This window comes from Antedon bifida, chromosome 6, assembly GCF_963402885.1.
Source record: "Antedon bifida chromosome 6, ecAntBifi1.1, whole genome shotgun sequence".
Lineage (NCBI taxonomy): Eukaryota > Metazoa > Echinodermata > Crinoidea > Comatulida > Antedonidae > Antedon > Antedon bifida.
This window is the reverse complement of record NC_136231.1, coordinates 10,325,237-10,351,089: the sequence shown is the minus strand read 5'-3', so window position 1 is coordinate 10,351,089 and position 25,853 is coordinate 10,325,237. Positions and strand designations below refer to the sequence as shown.

General features: G+C 33.2%; 1 protein-coding gene and 1 long non-coding RNA gene across 3 annotated transcripts; one reads left to right on the top strand and one right to left on the bottom strand.

The window, feature by feature from the left end:
• LOC144845156 (vitellogenin-like) lies at nucleotides 1–23,909 on the bottom strand. The gene is made up of 30 exons (XM_078702309.1): nucleotides 23,866–23,909; nucleotides 23,173–23,208; nucleotides 22,796–22,962; nucleotides 22,554–22,688; nucleotides 20,443–20,568; nucleotides 19,963–20,139; nucleotides 19,436–19,581; nucleotides 17,289–17,421; nucleotides 16,917–17,074; nucleotides 16,604–16,769; nucleotides 15,883–16,119; nucleotides 14,887–15,123; nucleotides 14,230–14,447; nucleotides 13,979–14,070; nucleotides 10,491–10,615; nucleotides 9,879–10,031; nucleotides 8,930–9,122; nucleotides 8,292–8,469; nucleotides 7,796–7,984; nucleotides 6,824–6,914; nucleotides 6,085–6,288; nucleotides 5,798–5,971; nucleotides 4,751–4,927; nucleotides 4,388–4,513; nucleotides 2,988–3,147; nucleotides 2,583–2,824; nucleotides 2,254–2,437; nucleotides 1,610–1,735; nucleotides 1,057–1,214; nucleotides 1–450 (listed from the first exon to the last, which is right to left on the bottom strand). Exons 1-30 carry the CDS (start codon nucleotides 23,906–23,908, stop codon nucleotides 286–288), a joined length of 4,716 nt encoding a protein of 1,571 aa, XP_078558435.1. The 5' UTR covers nucleotide 23,909; the 3' UTR covers nucleotides 1–285.
• LOC144845343 (uncharacterized) lies at nucleotides 11,093–12,726 on the top strand. 2 transcript variants are annotated; one of them, XR_013612537.1, is made up of 3 exons: nucleotides 11,093–11,622; nucleotides 11,979–12,082; nucleotides 12,206–12,726. It is a non-coding gene; the product is annotated as an uncharacterized LOC144845343 (long non-coding RNA). The 2 variants fall into 2 exon arrangements; XR_013612538.1 differs by having other exon boundaries at nucleotides 11,097–11,670.
• Nucleotides 23,910–25,853: the final 1,944 nt, after the last annotated feature.

Genomic DNA, 25,853 nt, shown 5'->3' with positions numbered 1-25,853 from the left:
TTTACTTTTCATTATCTATAATACTGAAATGAAGTTAACAATAGGTGTTATTCAAGCTAATAATAGTTGTTATTCAAGCTAACAATAGTTGTTATTCAAGCTAACAATAGTTGTTATTCAAAATTTATTTGTAAACAACTTTACAAATGGAATAAAAGAAAGATCAAGTTTTGGTGGGAATGTTCAATAATTTAAAATTAAATCAGAAAGTGAATAAGTACTGCATACTATTTACACAGATGAATCATACTTTGAATGAGTTAAGCTGCAGAGGTTATTGCATATTTAATAACGCCTTTTAGGGTTGTATGTTGTAGAGCAGATACAGTAATCTGGGATAGAAATCTCCTTCATAAAGTCAACTCTCTTGTTGTACAATGATTTTCCATTCTTGGTGAACTGGGCAATATCTGCCTCTCTGTCTTTGGTCTCAAAGCAGTTAAACCCAACCTGAAAAAGAATATGGAAAAGTCAGTATTAATTATAAAACCTGTCATTTGTGGGTCACATATGGCATGCAAAAGTATGTACTATTTAATGATCAGATGATTAGATTTTATATAAAAAAAATAATGAATGTTTTTATATTGTGCGACGGTACAAATAATTTCATGAGGTGAAATTTGAAATTCTATTTTCACTTGGGCTTCACCTTGTGAAAATAGAATTTCATCTTTCACCTCATATCATGAAATTAATAATTGTACCATCGAACTTATAAAATATTCATTACACAAACCTAGGACTATTATTACTAGGCTATTTATTAAAAGACACAGAAAAGATGAGATTAAATAGGCAAAGAGAAAGATTATATAGTTTATAATCAAATAATCATAAAAGTATCTTCCAAAAAAATATACGGGCAGAAGATCATCTTCGATCGAGCATGCAATTGGCGACCATGCTGTACTGAATTATTTCGAACATAAATCAAGAACTGGATGGAGGTATAGTAATCTCATGCGCCCATTATTTATTTTTCAATCATTACAATATTGGGAACAGGGAAACAAACTTTCCTAACTAATAGCTGAACATGTTTCTACAACTTACATTTTTGGAAACTCTGGTTGTTGTGTCTAGTAAGAAGGCTGGTACACAGGTCTCTGGGCAGGTGAATACAGGTTCAGTACTCAGGCACAAGGCTTGTTTTTTGCCAATGAATACTTGGTCTGGCAGAGGGTATACATAATTCTTGATAAGGTTGCATGCTAAAAGTAATCAATGATAAAGCGATACATAATAAATTACTATAACAAGTAAGTAGTATTCACCAGCGATAATCTACACTTATTTAATTATACTGTAGTATATTTAAATGTATGCTTAATTCTGTAGAATTTTTCATTTTCACTCTTTCAAAAATTAATATTCATAGTGGAGAGTTCCTATTAACATTTTAATGCATTACAAACTTATTTTGTGTTACAAATGAAGCTGACTGAACAAGCATTTTATACACTTTATTGGTCGCAAGTTTTCTGATACATATCCGACTCAAATTTGTTAAAAATGTAATCATCTTTACAGCAATATAAAGGCGTTTATTTGGAGAGAAGTGTATATTTAAAATTTGATTTATTTTTCAAAAGAGTATTTGACTTACAACCATCTTTATTGCCATCTCCAGGGACTAACCAACTCATTGCAAATTTAGTACTGTTTGTAGTCCATTGATTTTCTGGTGTTACATATTCATACGCAGATTCACCATTGAAATCACCACACATTCCTACAAAGAAAAATATTGGTTTTTATACTATTTCACAAGAGGCCGTACTTTGAATTGTTAAAAGCAACTTATTCACTAAGCAACTATGATCAATTTGATCACACGAATTTGAATACATGATTCTGTAGGGCACTATATTAATCCTGGTATTTCAACAGCAAATTGTTGTTGAATGAATGACCTTTCCTGGCCATCAATCAAAGTTGGAAACCCAGTCACTGACTACCATGTGGTTAGATAGGCTTAGCAGCTATGGCCCCCCAATTTTGTGTTTTTTTTTTGTGAATATAGATGGCCACGGCCATTTAAATAGCAGGAGCATTTAAATCGCAGGAGAATTTTTCGCCAAGGTATCTTAACATTTTGGGGGGGTTGTTTTATTTGCATTTGCTTGTGTTAATTTGATACATTTAAATAACATGTGTGAATTTCTTGAAAATTGTAAAAAAAAAAAAAAATTAATCATTTATCTGATAGTCATACATTATTTTCAATATAAAATCAATTTAGAAACATACCACAGGTTTGATTGTAGAACCATGGAGTTAGAATTGTGGTAACATTTTCAATGTTGTAGATGACAGTCAAGCCAACAGATGTTGTAATGTTCACCTCAGTGCGGCTAACATTCATTCTGACGGTAGCAAATCTTAAGTCGCTTGTCAAGTTATCAGAATTAATCCACAGGTTTTCGCCATCAATCTGTTTATAATAATTAATTATTAAGATATATTGAGCAATGAATGCCTGAGTAGAGAGAAGAATACATTTTTTTGGTACTTTGTAGTCTTTCAAGTTTAATGAATTTGTGTATCAGCCAAAGTTATTATAATATAGTATTGTTTACCTGGATCTTGATAGTTTTATTGTCATGTGAGTCTAGAATAATCTTTTTGTCCTCAACTAGAATGGTGACAACTTTCTTGACAGTATTATCAACCAAGGTGCGGTTATGTAGCAGAACGGTAAACAGTTGTTCAGGAGAGCAGTCTCTTGCCAAAATATGAGGGCAGGTTACAGGCATTCTGTATCGGTAGTTGACGCCATCAAATGTGGTGAAATTATCAAAGTTATTGACAGTGCATGTGGCTGTATAAGTAGGAAATGTTTTGGAATAAATACAAAACAAATAAATATAAACATAAAGTCTCTTTAAATAAGTAAGTTGGAAAAATTCCATTGACCAAATTTGTCCTTTGTGTTCTGTTATATATTAAGTATTTTAAAATTTCAATGACGAAAAATTACTTACGCTGGAAGAATTTATCAGTGACTTCCCTCTGGAATTGTTCATAAACCAATGGGACTCTCTTTTGAATGATGTCACTTCTGGTTGGAAGAGTCATGTTGAAGATTTGTACATACTGAAGTGGTAGGTTCATAACGATATCAATAGTGCGTTCTTGCTTAGCCTGCAGTAAATTATATAATATATTTTTATATCAGCATACATAACATATATATATATATATATATTACTATTTGATCCTCTGCAAGAGAACAGGTGTATATTATATATATTATATATCATTGATTAAAATCCTACTCCTTTCAACTTAAATTTTCAGCCAAGATCCAGAGTTTTTCGGAACTAGAGATAGATGCCATGTGTTGTGTCTGGCCAGATTAAAGGTTACCTGTACATTTATAGATGTTGTGCCGCACAATAATTAAAAAGATGAGGGTTGACCAGGTACTATTACTTGTTGAAGGCATGGTGAAGGGATTTAAATGTACTGGTACATGTCTTGAACTGTTTTGATGTTGCACATACTTTTGTGTTATGTTTCTGTTTGATGAAGGATTCTGGTGGTGAGAGGATGCATTACCCATACAGGGAATGCATCCTCTCACCTACTGATATTGATGTTGGAAGTGAATGTTGTGATAGTGTCTGTACTCGCATTGGTCATGTATGTGGCATCGTTGTTTAGTCTGATAGTGCATCTATCTGTCTGACGGCTTAGTTTTATCAACTATGAACTTGTCTTGATGAAAAACATAAATAATAAAACTCGTCCTAAATATTAAAAACCTAAATATTTAAAAAAATTGTCGAGAATCGATCCTGCAACCCCCTGGGCCATAGCCTTAATACAAGCCTGCTGAGCCATCCAGCTCATCAATCCAATCGGGTTTTACTTTGTATATGAATGAATAAAACATATATTATACGTAAGCATTTAATCGACCAATCAGAACAGGGTTGACAAATCCTATCCATCATATGCCAAAGACATGCTGAAGATGACGTTCTGACGATTTTCATAAAATTAACTTTTTGGCTCAGATATATATGGTTTTGTATGTTTTTCAGCATTCTAAGGCGTTCCATGCGATACAATGTCAAAATGTTGGCTACAACATACATTTCTAGGGCATTTTAGGTCATTACCTGATTTTCACTACGAAAGTAATTGAGAATGTTCCGTTAATGCCTTAGTCGTGTGTAGCGCCACCTACCAGTGGTTCCGGTTCCGGTTCTTTTATTGTTAAAAGCAAATTAATGTAAAAGATATCTGGATGTGTATAAATCAGACTAAGTGTATCAACTGCCAAAAAGAATAAATTAATCTTAATTAATATCTATATCATTTTTATTCGTAAATGGACCATAAAGATAGTAATTAGTGAATAAGTAACAGTACTTACTTGCAATGTTATGTTCATGGTGTGGTTTCTGCTGAACAATTGAGGAAATCGAGTGATGTCGACATCTTCAACATATTTTAGTTTGTACAACAAAAATGGCAGATTTAGCTGGACATCTCTTGTGAACTACATACAAATAAAAAAACGTTCTATGGGTGTGTTCACATATACGACATAGGGCTGGTGTACACCGAATTTTGACCTTATTTCAAGATACTTACAAATACTGTATGTATTGTAAATGTTATTGCTGATATAAAAAGAAGATATACGTGTGAACATAACCTATATGTTTTAACTATAAAAAACCGAAAAGTTAATTACTCTACAGTATATGTTTTTACTATGAAAAAAATCAATTACGTTTTGTAGCCACATTGGAACCTCTGCCCATGTAAACTCATAAGTTCTGTTCCTAAGAGTTACGTTGCGTACACTGTTGATCATGATAAAGAATTCGTGGCTTGGGTACAAGATCTTACTGTCAGTAATATTGAAAGTATAGTTCATGGGTAGACCCCATTCCATAGTCATGTTAACCTGTAAGGTAGAAAAAATAGATCATCAAATATTGTTAAAATAATGTAAGTAATAAATCATAAAATGTTATCCAAAAGATGCATTTAAAACATTTTGCAAGCCAAAGACTGATGCTTTTATGTACCAAAAGTTACATTCACACTAAGGCTGGAAAAAAAAGAAGGGTAAAAAATAGGTATAGTGTTGAAGAATAGAACCATTCACACTTGTTCCATGGAATAGAAGATGGCACTGTTTGTTTAAATAATGGAAAAGGCTGTAAATGTAGCTTAACACATACTGGATTCCATACAGATTGTTATCCAGTGCACAGATTGGGAGCGATAGAGAGCCATTTATTTTTTAAAAATCAATGACCAATCAGCGTTGAGCTAAACTGAAAATTTGTGTGCGTGGAAGAAAAGTGTTTCACCAGAGATGTATTTACACGTTACACAAAAGCCTCTAAATTTTTACTACCTTTACATCCTTAGATATATTGTGTATTTTATGCTATTTTAATGTCACAAAAATTAGATTAAAAAAAATTATAATCTAAAGCAAAAAATAGTCAAATTGTCTGTCAGACAATGGGTTTTTATGAGCATTTATTTTGTCTTGAAAATTTATTTCTGCAGAAGTAATTAAATATATTTAAACTGTGAAATGGCCTATTCAACGTCTGATTGTCGGTATATTACTTCTGGCCAGGATTTAATAACCTATGGTATTGGGAGAGTTGACTGTAATAATGTATAATTTGCAGTCAATTAAGGCATGCCGACTGTATGCTGACACTTTAATTGTCACTATCAAAGTTTCAAATTAGGCTTGCTTTGATAATAAAAAACAAAAACAGTTTGTAGTAATCTAAATAAATGTATTACTGACCTCTGACCTCTCAATATCCATAACCTTGCATGTGATATTGCAGAACCAATCGGGAATATCAGTACGGTTGATGGTCAGGTTAAATTTCTGCTCTGTTCGATCAATTGTAAAGTTGAAAACGAATGTTGTTTGAGGTTCAATTCCTCCAAATGTATGTACAGAGAGAATTCGGTTCTGTGTAAAAAAGTTGCAATTTGTAATATTTACGAGAGTATCGTAGAAAGTGAAAATATTTTTTTTATGAGTATTATATTCAATATTGAAATTGGTGGAAATAAAGAACTTACGGTAATATTCAGGCTGGTGTTTGTGGCTTCGTATTCAAAGATGATGCGGTCAGTGCTGTTCTCACCACGAATACTGTATATATTCCACATGGATGATCCCAGCAATGGGTTAAATGGAGCCTTACGCACACCAAGACGAGGTACATATGACATGTTGGAGCAGAGACGCATACCACCTTCAAATGGGTTGAAGCATGTGCTTGTCTTAAAAACAAAATAAAAATTAAATTTATAAATACCATATATTATTATTATCATTATTATTTAATACAAGTTCTATTGCTACTAACTACTGTTACAAGGATGTATACTGATCTTGCTAGAAATACAATAAGGATACAAGGGCCATTACTTAATTACTAAATGGACTTGATAAGCAAATTAATGTACTCGAGTGTTCATATTTTTAAACATAAAAGAAATATGTCTTATTTCATTTTCGTTACCATTTTTGCTTTATATTGAAGTTCTATTCAATTATATTATCACATTTTGCAATTCAGAAATAACTAAAGTTGAAGTTGAATACCATTGTTTTAAAAAAATCGAGGAAAATCAAGATGTACCAGGATTGTGTGAAATCAAAATTGTATCTATAAAAAACTGTAATCATACATTTTGCTGTACTGAACTGAATGATGTGAAATAAAATACATGTTCCTTTATATGTAATGCTTGGCCAATGTTTTCCTCTAGGGCAGTTGGCCAAATAAAATTAAAACGTTACTTAAAAACTTACATTGGTGATCCTGTTAATGAATGATCCATTGATAATGGTGTAGTTGTCAAATGCAGAATCCATCTTGCTGCTAAATGTGTACAGAGTATGGCTAAAAAAAAATCACAAATAAAATCTTTAAATCAGACCCTTGAGCACCAGAACCTTGAGGACTGAGGTTCCTATTAGTATATGAAGTTAATACAAATTTGGGTTTGTTGTAATTATTCTCTGTATTGGCGAGCGCTTTCTTGTCACGCTATGAAGTGCGTGGTTCGTCGCGATCATACTTTGTTGGAGGCCTAGAAAATATCAAAGTTACCGTACCGCCATGGTTCCTAAATATATTTCGAAGATTTTTTTTGTTGTTAATCAAAAGTACTTCACTGTTAAATTAATACTGATCTTGTTCTAATAATTAACGATAACAATTATTTTTCATGTATATAGTCCTGATGCGTAAAAAGTTTTGTAAGAAAATGGAAAGTGATATCAATGCGCAAAATTTTGTCTGCTCCTCAAATACTCTCTTGTCATTGGCCAATGTATAGCCTTTGTTACCCAGACGTGTGCAACTCGACTAAAAGCTCGACTTCATTAAGTTGAACTGCAAACTTCGACTACTTCGTTTTTTAATCGAATTTGAAGTAATAGCTCGAACTACGACTTTTTCAAGTCGAACTTCGAACTATAACTTAAGTCCGGTTTAAGAATACAGGCGTTCATTTTCTCAGCTTATTTTTATTTTTTTACTGTATAAGGTAGTATTAGAAGATCTCAACTGGTTTCTATTTTTTCAGTGTTTTAATTTGCTTTGTTTCTTTTTGTTTGCTTGACCACAAACGTCATGACAAAGCATACTTTGTAAATATTATGTAATTTGTTCTTTTCTTATATTTTTATTTTCTGTATACTTGTTGCACATCTCATTGAGACAATGAAGAAAGAATTGGCAAAATGATATTAAGAGAAAAATATATAAAAAATGCTTACTTAAAGCTGAAAACACTGAAATAGTCTTCTTTTTGGTTTTCAATATCAAGTCTGAGCTTCTGTTGTTCAAAGTTGTAAACAATCTCTGACTGTACAGGAAGGGTCAAGTTCATGGTACTGTTCATGGCCACACCAGTACTCATAAAGGGGCAGGTTACACCCATTTTGCTTAGAAGATTCATGGACATTCTGAAATTAAAATATAAGAGCATCAATGACACAACATCCCACACGCATACATACATAATTGAAAAGATAATTAAGAAATGCGTAGAATTACAGAAAAAAATAATCTGCTATTCAATACAAAAGCATTTCGATCACATACATCAGGGGGTTCTTCATCATGTGGTTCTACATGCAGAAACCATCTTGCAGAGGTGATAAACATTATGACCAGCCAATCATAAAAGAACATCTCCAATTCCTCGAAAGGCTGAACTATCTGAAAATTATGCTTATACAACAAAAGCATGCCACCAAACATTTTACTAACCTTGGTTTTATTCTGATGTTGCTTGCAATGTCAGTTGGGTTCTTACTTAGAATGGTTGGAGTTACACGCATTGTCACTTCACTATCAATGGACAAGATGGAAGCCATGGTCATGTTAAGAGACAATGGGAAACCACAGATGGTTGGTACTTGACGTTGATAGTCCAGGAGGAGCATACCTGCGTAAGAAGTACGATAAACAAAAAGTAAGTAAAATACATAAGCATATAAAAGGACAGAATGAACGCTTTTATTATTATTTATGCGCTTTTGAAATATACAATATTTCAAGTCTTGCAGAATCGCTTTACCTAACTCATTTTCATTCACTTTATTTAAAGTTAAACATGGTGTGTTAAAAACTATGTTCTGAAAAATGGTACAGTTCATGCTTAGGAGTTTTATATTGAATTTATATGAAACATTAAATGTTACGTTCAGAGCAACACAATCCATAAGTTTCATCTAGTGTTGTCCTTATGAAACATATACAGCAGCAAATCAGTTATGACAAAGCTTGACTAGATGATAAGACTAGATGTAAAGAGTTTCTTTATCTTATCGGTTAATTTTTATATCAGCTCTTATATTAGTTTATATGAGATTATTATTAATAAGAAACCACCACCATTTTCATACCTTTGTTCCAGTTAAAGGTGATTGGCTCACGTAGACCCTTCTCAAGATCTTTAAAGTTTGTCCTGATCTTGCCCTCAGTCAAAATAGATTGGAAGAATTCCTTGTTGAAAGCTTCATATGTCATTTCTTGTCCAAAGATCTTCATCCATGTGAATCCCTGAGATGGTTCTGGCTCAATGGTGAATGGGTTAACCTGAAATTTGAGAATTTTTTTAGTTTGAGACATCACCATCCAATTGTAATAATTTGAATCTTCTAGATTCATTAAAAAAGAAAGGGGCATCCTTGTATTACAAGCCCTCTTGTGGTTTTGATTAAGTGTTTTAATTCATCCTTTTGAACTTAACTAACCTAAGACCTAGCCTGGCAAACGCAGAACCCTCTCAAACATGTCCGTCAAGCCTTGTGTATAGGGTCTAAGGCCTAGGAGGAGGCTAAGACCTACCATCTCACTTCTACAGCACTGTAGGTCATGCAAACAATATGGGTAATTCTATTCCTAGAAACTGACTAGAGACTGACTAATGCTAAAAAGTGTAACAATAGCCTTTATTTCACTGTACAATGCTTCATCTTCTTCAATCAACCAATCCTCTGCTTATTCTAGAATAGATGCACCAACTATAATTTAGCTTTCTCGATATAAAATATCTGTCTTGTACCGAAAACAAATTGGCATTATGAATACTGTATAAAAATTAAAGATTTTATACAATAATACACACATTTTCAACTAATGAACGGCATACATCCACTAAACTAAATCAAATCAGTTAACTAGTCTGAACAAGACAGAATATTAAACAGAAAACAGTATGAGCTAATACAACAGTAAAACAATCTAAAAGAGGAAATAGCAACCAAAACCTCTTGTTTTGATAAATGAACAAAAATTTATAAAAAAACGTTTTCATTACTATCAAAAAAATTACATAATTTAAAAATATACCTTTCTGTCAATCATTTCTTTGTCTGTCTCCTGTCTGACACTCCTTGTTGATCTCTTCAAGAAATTCATGATATTGGTTCTCTTGTACCAGAATCCATTTGGTGCAAACATCTTTTCCAAAACGTTATTAAGACCCTCTGCACGGTAACCAAACTAAAATTGAATTATGAAATTTGTATACCTTTCTAACACAAAATAACTAATGTTCTGAAAAGAACTGTTGAGTTTCTCGATGTTTCAATCAATATACTTTGATAGTCCTCAGGAGTGAGAATGCAGAAAGTCCAGGAAACTAGTCGAGCAACAACTCAGTTTTTTTCAGAAACTACTAATGTATGTGGTGTACCGCAAACCTATCAACATATCATTCAAACCTTAAAACAAATAAAATAATAACTATATACTATAATTTAATATTTATCTTTGTTCTCCATGGCAAAATTAAGGTTTCTTGTCCCATTGAATGTAGAAAAAAAGTTTATGTCATGGACTTGGACATGAACATGGATAAAAAACTGGACCTGATTCAAATTTTGGTGTGAGCTCACAGTTTTTCTCTCTTGGCCATTCCATTACAAAATGGGTAAAAGATATAAATTGAAAACTACCTACTTCAAAGACATCCATAGATTTCCCAAGGAAGTTGATGTTAAGCTTGGTGTTTGATGAGCGTGGTAGCAGGCTACCAGGAGTAAAGATTGTGTTCATTTCAATCGTACCACCAGTCTGAAGTTCATCTAAAGCCAAATTAAATTGATATGTTTAAACTATACCCATGATACTTCAAATTTGGTTAGAAGCATGAAATTTGGTGTGGTAACTTGTATAGAAAATTTGCAACTTCAAAGATTTAATGATCTTTGACCTCAGATAATGTCCAAATCTGTATTTATTGCAACTAATCATTTCTAATTAGCGTAAAGATTTCTGTGTCAACTTTTGAGATGGATGGCAAATTTAATGTTAATAACGTTGACAAGACAACAAAGCAATGGAAGAGTTGACTCAAAGTCTTAAAATGGATATGAAAGAGTTCCTAGCAATATCATTTTATTGGCTCAACGTGTAGATCAATCAGTTTTAAGCTTGCCATAGTCATACTTAATGTTTTGGAGGACGACAACGACCTCAAAACGCCCCTGGGAAACCTGTGAAAAACTTTTTGTGACGTCACTAAAAGTTATTTTTGTATTACAGAGATAGGAATTTAGGAGTAAATCATTGGTTGATGCAAAAGCATGGTAGTAATTACTTATCGCTTTTATATTTTTATTCTTGGATAAGTATGTTAGCTTAATCGAATAAAATTAATTAATATTATCAACCATGTTTTTTTTTAAACGGATTTTAATTTCGTTTTTCAAGGCCACCTTTCACGAAATTCATAGCCAAATGCCTATCTTGCTGGGTACACGGAGTTATTTTGCGCATGCGTGAGAATCACAGAGTCGATCACCTTGGCCTCTCTCTCTCCCCCCTCCTCTCGCGAGCGATGTTTATTTCGCTATTTAGTATACACGTATTATTGAAACATTCATTTTATTATTTCGTTGTAATTAACTGAAATTGATGAAAATTCGTCCACATCGTCTTGTTAACACGGGTGTTAACATCGTTTTGAAGAAACCGTTGGACGAGTAAATGGTGTTTGACAATGCCATGGCCTGGAGCTAGCTATAGCCTAGGCCTAGGCCTTTTCAGTAGTGATGACTGCTGGATACGGTGTTTAGTCGCCCGGCCAGAGGTGAGCTGAGAGCGTATGCTCCTTGATGTATCGTTGAGGGTGTTAATGGTAGGCACAATTGTGTTACTGTATTATGTATATACACATTATTTATAAGTACGTTTATTAATATTGTTGTGACTTGTGTGCTGTAGTGTCCGTTTCTGACTAAGGCATTAATATTAAAATATTTTTTTGTTATTACATGCCGCCCTAGGCTAGGCAACACTGAATACTAAATATTAGGATTCCCAATAAAATGAATAGAGGTGGATTTTCTCTAATGTAGTAATAAAGGGTATAACAGGCCAGGCCTAGTTAGGGGTATTTGAGCTTGTATCATATATTATTAATACAGTATTTTTACCTACCTACAGGTCTATAATTGGAGTGCAACTATGATAATTGATGAACGGGATAAGCAAATGTATTTATTGATTGGAATGGAAGCGCAAATGTTAGAGTCAAATTATAATACAAGGTAACAGGATACTGAGCATTGCTATTTTAAACTGTTGATCAAACCTACATAATACATTATACTAAATTATTATTTTGTTTTGAGGGCAGATAAACATGTGCTTATTCATTTTCCTTTTTTCAGGTGAATAGAAAGATGCCCAGCGTACTTTATAATAGATGCTACTTGGATCATGCTTGCACGATACATATGCAGTATACTAAGACACCAAGTATAGAATGAGCGCAGACAATAAAAATTACAGAACTAAACATTTATGAAGAATAGTAAAATATGCATAATAGAATGCTTTAGACGTGAATGCTATGGTTACAGTCATACTGTAACTATGGTAATGTACTACCAGACAGTACACTAGTAGCAGTGCATCATATAGTGTTTGTTTTTAACCATCTAAATGGGTCTGGGTATATAAACAAATCAACCACTACTGTACTTCTTTTTTTATTTATTTAGCCAAATACAATGTACAATGGACATTTATGAAAGAATCCATCTCTTGAATATGATGGAGCTGGCTGGTGTTGATAGAATTAAAATGTATCACTCAGGTCTCAAAAGTAATTTATGTCCCGTTTGAAAATTCCTGCTTGTTCCAAACTCATTATGATACATTTGTTCAATAAAATTCATTCCACACACTATTTCTGCCATATAATTTGTTGATGTTTACAATTTTATTACTAGTACTATTACAGTTCTTCAAAGCGATCTCATGTACTGTTGATTCCATAAATCTGCAAAGATAAGACCAATAAATGGATGGAAATGTACTATTATGTTTATTCAATCCTACCTAGGCCCTATATAGTATTATATTTTATGACTTGGTAACAAACAGAAAGAGGTTATTATTTAATTACAGTACTAACTAAACTATAATAATCCTCTCTGCCTCACCTCTGCTCTACTTTAATTATTAGTATTATTATATTACTATATTAGTCAATAACAAAAGTCAGAGCCAAAAACAAGTTCAACACAAGCTTACCTTTTTTATTTACGTCGCCTTTTACATACGTCTACGCCCGCGCCTTGTCCACTTCATGGAGGTTCGTCGGTGGACCGGCGACTACTACTCTCTTGTACTGTAGGCCATGATGGAGTACCTAGCCTAGTATAGTACTACTACTAGCGAATTCAGAAGAAACTATAGTCTACTAGACCTAGCCTACTTTGTAGTCTGCGTGAGTGGTTTAGTGTGAGATGTACAAATACACCCTTTCTTCTTTTCACGTACAATCTTTGCAGACATAACTTTTTATTGGTTTGTGAAATATCGATATTTTCTACGACTGCAGCAACAGGGAGCTTGCAACACGTGAGTCTCGTGTAGGATGGGTTTGTTTATTTTGTTTACACCGTACCACACAGTCCGCGAACGAGACAAGGCGGTGATTGTGGACTGTATTAAAATTCATTAACCAATCACAAAACGACTGCTGCCGTGGCTACAACCCCGGGTGTTTCAAACTCTAAATTTGACGATCTCGTACGTGCGTATAGAACGTTCATAAAAATTAAGATGGCGTGCCAGTTGGTCGGCCATTTTGCGGACGTTTTATACCAAAATTTATTTTGTTTATTTCTCAAGTTCTACTAGGTATTTGAATCTAATTTTTTGTGTGCTGTTTATTAACATTAAAAGGATTCATACAAAGTCATTTTCGTGAAATTTTAAAATACTTTCATATCCATTTTAACAGTATATATTACTAGTCTTGTCTTTTGGAATTGTTTGCCTATTTCTATCCATACAGCAACTTCAATTGCTAATTTTTAGGCAACTTTATAACAATTTTGTTTATTTGGTCAGCACATTGAAGCTCTTAATACACTATAATCTTAAATTATTATTATTTTATAAGTTTCAATATATTAAAATATACACTATACCATTGAAAACACTCATCTGTCGGTTCTGTGAGTACAATGGTCCATCAAGGAACAGCTTGCTGACTTCAATCGCATACTTGGCTGACTTAATCCTGAAATATTATAACAATTACATATCTATAAATAAATTTACGTAAGGACAAATTTTAGTAAAACGTGCATAACTTCTAGAATATTTACTGGCAAACAATGACCTGGTTCAACAATTGCTGGGAAAGTGTCTTTAAGGTAAAGATTTATGGAGCACTTACACTTTCTTCTTGCATGGGTCTTGGCTCTTAGCAAGATTCATAAGGTGAGTCGAAACAAATGTGCGGAATTGTTTGCTAGTCTCATTTCTTAGGTTCTCAGCAATTGAGACCATCAATGTTGGCCTTGGCTGGCACTCAATCACTACAAGGTATGACACAATTCTCAGTTCTTCATCAGTAAATGGATCTCTCATGATTGGGAGTAGTGTTGATAGAACCTGAAAAAGAACAATCAAATAAATAATTGTTAATATCAAATTAGGCCTAAAAATATGTTACTTATCAATTTATTTTTAATAATTGAGCTTAAAAATGTGTTCAAATTTCATTCATGACTGAATTAGATAAAGCACCCCTTGTTATTTCTCAGCAGTAGTTTTTTTAACAAGACAAAAATTCATCTAAACAATGGAAAGGATTCTGTTAATTGATGCTATACTTGGGCAACGTAACAATTTGTGTAGGTCTTATAAGAATTTCCTTTCATTAGTTCAGAATTGCAATCCTACTATAAAATAATCAACACAAACCACAATTAAACCTAAACAATGGTTACAAACCCACATCTCTTGTGAGAAGAAAGCTGCAATGAGTATCAGCACCACCTTTTCACAGATGTCCATTTTTTTGATTAATAAAACCTTTAAAAAGAGTTACCTTCTTTGGTTGTTTTGGAGCAATCTTTCGCATAGCATGTACAGATGCAACACGGATTCCAAGCCTGTTGTTAGTGTTTTTAACCGTCTCAAATAGGCCATTTGAAAGGCCGGCATTACCAATTGCATTGATACACATCAGTTTAATCTCAGTTTGGCGGAATTCATTGATACGTTGCACAATCTCATCATCTGTCCTTCTCTCTTCCTTCAATTCACCATTGACAGAAAGGATTTTCTAGATATTAAAAAAAAAGAAAGAAATGAAATTCACAATTTGTAATCACCATCAAGAGTACAAAACAAAACGTGTTTACAGAAACTATTTCGTAGTTCTTTATGCAATGTTCTTAGATCTGTTCATTGGTGAGAAATTCATCACAGGATCATAATTATTTAAAGTATGAATGCATATTGGTTAAAATTGGTTATGTGGGTTTTGTTCTGGTTTTGGTAGCTTTTAGGTTCATAGATCAGTTTCCTAAATGCTCAACAAATCTTGTTATTGTGAGGGTGTGTGGCGCAGTGTGTTGGACGTTGGACTACTGATCGTGAGACCGAGGTTCGAATCAAATTCTCGCCACATTGCTTGTATCCGTAGGCAAGATACGTTTGCCTCTCTCCACCCAGGTGTATAAATGGATACTCGGTTAGATCAAGACATAACTTTGCGCTGATTACTAGCTGCATTATGGAAGTATGTTTCCATATGTGTTTGATCCAAAAAAATGACTGGGGTAATAATGTTCAGCGCATTGAGAGCTTGTTTATATGCGCTATATAAGAATGAACTATTATTATTATAGATTGATCAATAACTATTTATTTCAGTTGCCTATAGATAACCATCATAAGTTTATATATTACAAACATGATGAAACAACTATGTATGTATGTAAAATTTAAATGTTTTGCTATTGTTCTAGCTCTAGCTGTTACTGTTATTGTTACTGCAAAATTAAACACAGTAATGTTTAGTAGTTTATTTTATACTTACCTGGTTAAAGCGATCAAACATCTGAAACTCAGTTGGGTTTTCGATATCGGTGTAGATATCCTCGCATTGGTCAAAAGCTACAACATATTTGGTTGGGCAATAAGACTTCTCCTTACAGAATTCACCAACAAGATTGCCAAATGTCAGCCAGCATGCCCGTCTGGCTCTTACCATCTCCATCATTTCAACACGGGTCATTTCTGTTGTCAGGTTCCATTTTTCATTGTGACAAATGTCCTAATTTATAAAACAGGTGATTTAAACATTGCTAAACATGAGCCTGTAACTAAAAGTATCATTCTTCAAAATGTTATAGATTTTTTTTAGAATTGTTAGTTTTAGTTTTTTATATCATAGCACAAAAAAAAGTACAACATATGGAATTTATGACCCAATTTCCAAAATGTATAATTACTTTAAAAGCAGTAATATATTAAAAGCGTCATAAAAGACATTTGAGACGACCAGTCTTCTATCCCAGGCAATTTAAGGCTGCCTATCATTATCAGTGCAAGACTCGTTTGAGTCTAGAATAGGATCTTTAAAACCTATTTCCTTTAAGTCAGACATTTTCAAACTTTTTGAACTCACTAGTACTCTCGTAAATTTACTATATTTTATTCGGTTACCGAAATCTGCGCTTAGCAACAAATGTATTATTGCGCATGCGCAGACAGGAAATCATGTTGAAATAAAAATTAATGAATATAGGTTTACTTACCATAACATCATCAATCATAATCTCAGTTGCCTGCTTGGAATATGTTAGCTTCGTCAAAAACTTCTCAACTTCCTTCATTTCAATCTCTTTCATAAGAATTTTGCTTTTCATCAATTTTGTTACTTCTTCAGTGCCAATCAATGGAAGAGCTTCAAGAAGCCACTCTCTATGTAAAGTATATTGAGTAAAAAGGTAAAAAAAATCCAGATATGTATAATTTGAAAAGAATGTTCAATTCAAGAATGTGAAAACCCTTGATTCAGTGCCGATGACCAATCAGATAATTACAAATTTAAAAAAAAAGATGTTGTACCTTTTTTGTTGAATCATCTCATACATTTCCCAGATCTGACTTAGCATATCAAAATTGGCAAGACGTAGGTTGTTAACCAGGTGAAGGAAGTGGCTTGGGGCATCAATGGTCATTGATTCCCCAACGGTGGTCTTCAATTCCTCAAGGAAAAATTCAACCTACATGAGAGGAAAAACAAACAGATTATGAATTATTATGGTCCTGTTTCTGCTGACAACAAATATTGGAATGGAAATGAAATAAACAAAATGAAAGACAAAAAAATGATTTAAACTGAAGATATTAGTTGAAAAAAATAATGAAATAGAGAACTACAATTAAACCAAAAAAGCAATAAGAATTAAAATTAACAATAACAACATATCCACATACCTTGGATAGAATTTCACTTGAAGATTTTACCATCTTGGGGAAAGTGTAGAAGATTCCACCAAAGCTCTTTTCAATTTTAATTTTAGGAACAACTTCTGTGATTTCTGTCACATTGACAAGCACAAGGCTTTGGCTGTTAACACAAACAAACAAGTGAAATATGAAATCTACCTCCAACTAGAATGTCACTGAATGTATTCAACATCACTTACCAGGGTCAATTTTTATACAATTTAACGCAACTCATCTCATCTCAACATAAAGAACCAGTGTGCACAAGTGCTCATGTTAACATCAAACAGATTGCTACTGGTCGCAGATACCCATACCACATGCAAGAAGCAACTAGATTTGAACGAGTTAGGATGTCGCGCAACGCATCGTAACATGCACATGCTATTTATTAGGCTTAGTCTATAGTAGGCTGCACCACAACAATTGTACAAACAGCATAGCATCGATCAAAACCATTAAACAAGCATCAACAGTTGACAGTGGCATTGTAGACGGTTTAGTTCACACCACTCACGTTTATTTAATTATTTGAATAAAATGACCTTTTCAAATTAAAAAAAAAGTTTGTCTGAAGGAGAATGTTTTGGGAAATAACATTATTGAAAATCGGAAGAAATTGATAACGTTTTACGTGATTTGCGCTCTATTGAATGTGACGAACTGTGTCGAAAGAGATAAAAATCCAAATTTTAAAATGAAGATGGCCATATGATGACATCATAACATACTTAAATTCTAAATTTCACATGAATTCATATCTACAACTCATTAACTTTTATAAGAAGTTTAAAAAATAGGGGCTGTCATCCCGGAGAGCTATAATTGATTGAAAATAGGCATATTTTACACAAATTTGCATATTATTACCCATTTTCAAGCGCAAGATTTTTAAAGTTTGTCATTCATTCATTCATAATTCGTCAAAAATAAAGGAACTTATCATAAAATGTATACAGAACAACAATCAAGTGCAAAAACAGTGTGAGAGCTAAGTACGTAAAAGCTCGTGCCCGACGCGACATTTTGTGAAAAATGTGAAATGCTTAAAAAGTAGAAATTGATTTTGAGCATTTTTAACTTTCAATGTTCAAAATTTTGCTGATGATACAGGAAGATGACCTTTGACATGAAGATGACCTTTGACATGAAGCATACGTGTGTCAAAGTTTCATTTGAAAGGGGCTGTTAGTTTTGAATTTATAGTCAATTTAAGAATTTCAGAAAATCGCATGTAGTTATGCTACGCAACCATATTTTAATTAAACCAAAGTTTATTACACAACTACATATATACGTGCATCTGCTGGCCAAGTTACAAAATAACTGTTTTGCTGTTTTAGAGATCTGTCACCAACAAAAAATTATCAGTTGCATCCAAAGTAGTATTGTTGGTGTGAGTGTATTCTAAAAGAGTAGTACTCTTTGTGTGAGTGTATACCAAAAGAGTAGTACTCTTTGTGTGAGTGTATACCAAAAGAGTAGTACTCTTTGTGTGAGTGTATACCAAAAGAGTAGTACTCTTTGTGTGAGTGTATACCAAAAGAGTAGTACTCTAGGTGTGAGTGTATTATAAAAGAGTAATACTTCTGGTGTGAGTGTATTCTAAAAGAGTAGTACTCCTGGTGTTAGTGTATTCTAAATAAGTAGTACTCTTGGTGTTAGTGTATTCTAAAAGAGTAGTACTCTTAGTGTTAGTGTATTCTAAATAAGTAGTACTCTTGGTTTTAGTGTATTCTAAATAAGTAGTACTCTTGGTCTTAGTGTATTCTAAAAGAGTAATACTTCTGGTGTGAGTGTATTCTAAAAGAGTAATACTCCTGGTGTGAGTGTATTCTAAAAGAGTAGTACTCCTGGTGTGAGTGTATTCTAAAAGAGTAGTACTCTTGGTGTGAGTGCATTCTAAATAAGTAGTACTCTTGGTGTTGTGTATTCTAAAAGAGTAATACTCCTCATGGTGTGAGTGTATTTGCAAAGAGTAGTACTCCTGGCGTGAGTGTGGTCATAAAGTGCTACACAGAGGCTTCTTCTGTAGAGAGCCTGATACAAATTTTCAGTTTTCTTTCAGTTAAACTGCCTTTGGCTACGACATTACATTACTCTTTATTGACATGGCCTGTAATTAAGTAACTTACTTGACAAGAGTCCTGGCAGATCCACCTTCAATTGAATATGGATAGAAGACGTACAGACCTTCAGCAGTAACTGACTCAATCAAGAAGTTGTTGCGATATCCAGTAACATTGTATTTGAAGGTAGCCATCGATTTCAGTGAGGTAGTCTAAATAAAATTGAACCACACAGGAAAGAGTTACAGTTATATCTTTTCAGATTCAGAAAAGAAGGTAGTCTTTCTCCTGTGTAGTACCACATGCTATTTTTATGTTTTTCTTTAAATACTTTTATCTATTTTATTTATTTGTTTAAAATGGTTCACTATTTTCATAAATTTGACATGAAAATTCTAGATTAACTTTCTGGACAATGTAAAAAAAAAGGAGAAATAAAAAAATGGAATGGAATATTATGATTTGAAAAAAAATAATTTGAACATTTCTTTCAAATACATATATTGAAATTAGCCCTGTAGAGGTCAGTTTGTTCAGCTACAAATAATCATGGTTCTAAAGAACTGGTTTGTTTAAAATATGAAATAAATTACCTTGGTATCTTCACAAGCAATGCATTCTTTGGTTTGGGCACGAGTCTCAACCTTCATTGGTGAGTAGGTGCAGTTGGTAAAGTCGCGTACCTTGGTGATGTTCATTACAGAGATATCATCAATGTTGCGTCTCATCTCAATCTGGTACATGGTGTCACAAATACCAGAGATACCTTCCTGTCAAACAAATTCAATATATGTTTAATTCTCCTATTGTTTATAGGTTTACTGTGCAAAAACATGTTAACAACTGAAACGTTGAGACATTTGCGAACTTAATTTATTTCAAGCACATGGTGTATGTACCACAAACCTGTACTAATGTCAAATTCTTCAATTTTACTGATTATTGAGACAAAAACAAATAATCATGTATTTGATTCATGTAATAGATCTTAAGGGCTTGTCTAAAAAATGATGTGGTATCTATGGTGATAATGGAATATCTTGTTTCTGCTGCATATACTTGACACTGCTTACCTCAAATCGAGAAAACACAGTTGAATCTTCAGAGTCTTCCAAGCGAAGAATAAACATGTTCAAGATACCCTTCTTGAAGTTCATCATCCAATCAGATTCATTTGTTGGAGCAATAACCTCTGTAACCTAATAATAAAAATAATGATCGATTTATTTGTATATAGAATATACTGATCTTCCAAGATACCTGTATGATACAACAATATAAAATAAAAAGTAGTAATTAATGTACTTGTGGTACAGATTTAATGGTACTGTAGTTGGTTTTTACTGTCTCAATTAAAGTTTTAAACAATGCATTGTTATATTGTTAATTGTTTATGTCAATATATTTATTTAGAGCGTTCCACAAACAATTTTGTCTCAATGTGCTTAGTGAAGTGGAGGAAAAAATAATAAACCAGAAAATAGCTTAACTAACAACAGAACAGAAGAAGAAATCCGCAAAACAGAATATTTATATATGAAAAAATTACTACGCGTCGAGCATAGCTCATTGGCGAAAGTTCCATATTTTTTAGTTGCATGAAAAAATGTATCTGGCAGGATTCGTACCTGCGACCTCTCGCTTACAGTATCATACCACTAGAACACAGAGCCATATATGGTATTATCACAGATTTTTACCCACCAGATGACAGAATGAGCTATGCAGTATTGTTTTCGTGGGAATCCTGGTTTTAAAGTTTTATTCGGTAAGTATAGGAGATATAAATTAAAATTTAATTGTTCAATGAGAAAGATTAAAATGGTATAGTTTAAGGCTATTTCAAAGCCTGTCAAAGAACATAAATTATCACTAAAACAAGTAATTGACACATAGACATTATATTAGTAATATCATGAGAAAATATCAAACAGCTATTAATCTCAAGGCCATAAACTCTCTTGGATGGCCATCAAGATAATCACACTTGTTTATTTAAATTAAAAGATTATTATGATACTAGTTGTTTGAAGACACTGATAATAGGGCATGGTTGTTGGTCTACCCCTATCATCATCAGATAATTTGGTGACCCGACTTTAGTTTATATAAGGCTACACAAGAATTAAGAAAACCTATAAATAGATATGATGTATTATCCTGACTAATAATATTAGTTGGATGTAGGTTCTGTCGATCTACTGTAGCAAGGTATATACCCCCTGGTACATATCCTTCTATTCCAGAAAGAGCTCAGAAAATGAATTATTTATGCACAATTATTTTATGTATACAAGAAATTGCAAAGTGCTATTGAGTGCTGCAAACAGATCTATAACATAGTTTTGATGACGCAAGGCCTTCTTAAAAACACAAACCGAATTTCTATATTAGAACGCTTCTCATTGGATAACGAAAGACCTCCCATGAACTATGTATAAGTACACAATCTTTGCCTACAATAATTGATTTCAACACTTAGCCTAGGTCCCTTAGACCAATGTTTTGTAGACAAACAATGAACTTTCAGATCTGACAAGCAATGAAGCATGCAGGAGGTCAAAACGCTGTGCAGAATATATAGCTGCTAGCAGCAATGATTGTTGTTGTCATGTTATTGTTCATTGTCTCATTTTTGAAACATATCTATTCATTCAGATTTATGCTTTAGTCAAAGCAGAAATGAAACTATAAATTATATCTATATCAATATAGTGAGTGAGTGGCTGAGTGGCTGAGTGGTTAAGTGGAACCATAATCACGTGTGCTTTGTTGGTACTTTTATTTTGTATTTTTGCTTTGTTTTATATTATAAGGCATACATAAATGGCTTCTCGCTGATATTTTTTGAAATAAAATAAAAAAATAAAATAAAATCCAGCAATAACATCGGCAAGGTTTTGGGGCTTACTCAATGGCTCAAGTCTTCTTAGACAAGCACTATAAAGAGTAGAGTCCAGTTTACACACATTGTTTGTGTGCACTTTAAAGAACCTAACACATCTTTCCAGAAGAATAGGGGGTTACCCCGGTATACTAGTTGACATACAGCCACTGTGTCATGTAGTTGTGTACACATCTGAGTTCAGAGTGCCATGAGCAATGATCCAATCGCTGGAATTTGGCGCTATAGAAGAACTTGTGTAATAAATATAGCTATTAAATAATTACATATTTCACTTACATTTCCCATAGAATAGTGGAATTCAACAGGATTAGACAGTTGTTGTCTTAAGTTTTCTGATGTGCTTGATTCATTGATGGTGAATTCAGTTGGGAAGACAGTTCCATTCACCTCAAACAGTTCTGGTTCTATCAACTGGTGACAAATAAAATGTAATTGTTTTAAGTGGAATAAATGGAATACAAGTTATGTCAAATTTTTTAATAAAATACTATTAAAGAAAAGAAGTTACACAATATTACCTGTAGGAAAGCACGTTTATTGTTACCTTCAGTCATAAAGGTAATGTTTACAAATGTGTTGATCTTGTGTCCCTGGAATTCTTTGCCAGTCTGGGGGACACCAGAGAGCACTGTGGTTTCATATTTGTACAGGTAGCTCTTACCAGCCTCAAAACGAGTTATGTACTCTATAGAAAACAGAATAAGTATTCATTAGTGATATTACAATCACAATTAGATTACCATTTTTTTCATTATATGTGCATTCAAATATATCCTAATTTTCAACAAGATTGAAGTGTGTAATAAAAGTAACAAGTAATAAAATATTCTTGATGGAGATTTAGTTAGGCAATAATTTATAGTACAATGTCTTGAACAGATTATAAAAAACTTACCCTTTGACTGCTGGCGCTCCAAGTAAATGGTTTCAGCTGAGAACAAATTTCATAACAGATAATTATTTGAGAATAAAAAATCAAAGAATTCAAGAGAAAAGTTAACTCTAAATATGAACTAGATTTGGTCATCAATTAATAATACATAATGCATATGATCTATTGAATCTTTATTCATTTATATTAGATTACATAGTCTCAAACAGTTAAATTTAAAAACACATTAGCTACATCCATATTTTCTATGCTACAATTTACCCATTGGATTTTTTAAAGTTAAATTTAGATGGACTAAATTGTATTAATTAGTGACCAATTTCCAAAGGAAAGTTACTGGAAGAGTGTATGTTTTAAGTTGTTCTAAAATGCAGAGCTTACAGGGCTTTCTAAAACCCTGACCAGAGGGCTGCCAAGGTTGCTAACTCCGCTTGCAAAGTAGGCCTACTCAAGTACTAGGAGAGTAGTTGAGTAATGACCAGAATTGTAATGTGAATACACAGTGGTTGTGACTTGGGAGATGGGATATGAAAATTACCATAATTTGTACTGGGAAGGTTTTAACCTACATTTGAAGAGAGTGGGGAAAGTATTTTTCTAATTAAAACAATACAAAAGATGTACAATTACAAATAGGAACTAAAGTAAAAAACGATATAACGAAACTAATATTAAAAAGGTTAAATGCAAACTTACCGCATACCAGCGCTACACACAAAGCTAGGATGAAAGTTTTCATGTTGACGTAGTCTATCATCAGCAAAAATACTGAGAAAGTGAGGCTAGCAGCTTCGTCTAGATTCTTTATAGGTTCCAGTAAACCTGTCCAGGGGTGCTAAATTATGCCATGTAAACAACTACACAATATGTTAAAATACTTGACTATGATTGGTTGAAAGTAAGAAATTAAGTATGTTGGCTTTATGCCATTGGTTTCTGGTATATGAGGTGATCAGTGATAGTGTCATCATTCTAATTAAGTATATTTAGGAGATGGGAATTTTGGGGCCAATCGTTCTTTGGATATCATAATCAGGTACTGATAGGCCTATTTACTAATTATACACTTATGTCTCCTTAACCTCATTATTCATAATTACAGTTTATCAGTACATTCAATATTTTGTTTATATTTTCTTTGTTAGACATTAACAAATTTCATTCTGTTTTTTATTAATTAAATAAAATAAATATTAATTACATGAAGACAATGAATAATACTGAAACTTGGTTTTTGCATTCTGTAAGGACATCTGGCCAGGAGATATGACAACAGATGGACAGTCAGACTGACAAATTGGACTCCAAGAACCTACAACAGAGGCAGAGGGAGACAAAAGATGAGATGGAGGGATGAACTAACAACACATGGTGACATTACATGGCAAAGAGTAGCTAGAGACAGAAGTGAATGGTCAATTGGTGAAGAGGCCTTCGTCCTGCAGTGGAAAGAAATAGGTTAAGAAGATTAGTCTAAGTTTTACACAGCGATTCAGCTTAATATTTTGGCACACATGGTAGTTGGAATCACTGTCTAGGTAAACACATCAATGTCACATGTTTTCACATCAAGCATGTGATTGTCTTGTCACTCAAAAATATTTTAAAATACATGTTTGGATATTTCAGAGATCCAACAAGATGACACTTCTTAATTCTCACAGAGGTGATGACAGTTTCTCAAGGCTAAGAATGATCTAAGTCTAAAGTAGACTAGTAAACATTTGATGGGATTTTCAAAACAGTAAAACACTTCTTGGCCTGGGTTTTTTTAGATAGCAATGACAAAATAAATATAGGCCTACTGGTGCTTAGGCTCTATTTACATGATTTTGTGACTTAATGATTCTTGACCCTATTGATAACCCACTAAATTGTCCCTGACCCTATTCACATCAGAACAATCTGTAAACAGCCAAAGTAAACTATTTAATACTATCACTGTTTGATTTGTGTCATCTTCTCTGATTGTAAAAACATGTTTTCAATATGGTGCATGAATTGCTACCATGATATCAGGAAAAAATGGCAAAACATGCTGAAGATGTAGAATCTTTGTAGATTGTATTTTATATTTTTATAGCAAGACAGGAGTGACTGAATGTACACCAGATGGCACTAACTGAAGTATAATGGTAGATTAAAAAAGGAATAAAAATGGAAACATAAAAAAAAATATTGGCTAGGGTAAAAATAATGTTTAAGCGAGTTGGTGGACAAGCATATAAGACCGGGCGCTATAATTTATCTCATGACTAATTTGCTCCATGATGGTGGTCAATGGCTAGTGTGCTTTAAATTGACCTGGGTAAATTTTAAAAAGTGGGTAGGTCGGGAGACTGGAATATCGTGTGCTGTATAATATACTGTATAGAGCTATATATCAGTCACTTGGAGTCTGCACTGCTGACTCCTATGCCAGCCCCTGCATCTAGTATCTGCCTCGGTTGTATTGTCTTTCCTCTGGTTAAGGTGGACACTGTTTGAAAGCATCCATTGATCAATGATAGGATCATGGAGCTATAAAATTAGATCTAATTTTATAGCTTCATGATAAGACTAACCAAGGTGCTTAGATTCTGCCATTGTTCGGATGAATGTACGACTATGTTGTTTACGACAGACGTTGACCATAAATATGTACATAAATGTGAAAAAATATCAGCAATTAGCTGATACTATTG

Excerpts from the sequence above, each read along its gene's own strand:
- LOC144845156 (XM_078702309.1), bottom strand. The coding sequence starts at position 23,908 with ATGAAAACTTTCATCCTAGCTTTGTGTGTAGCGCTGGTATGCG. Across the intron at positions 6,915-7,795 it reads TTCAGTGTTTTCAGCTTTAA|CCATACTCTGTACACATTTA; the intron begins GTAAGCATTTTT and ends ATTTTTTTTTAG. Across the intron at positions 2,825-2,987 it reads CACTGATAAATTCTTCCAGC|CCACATGCACTGTCAATAAC; the intron begins GTAAGTAATTTT and ends CTACTTATACAG.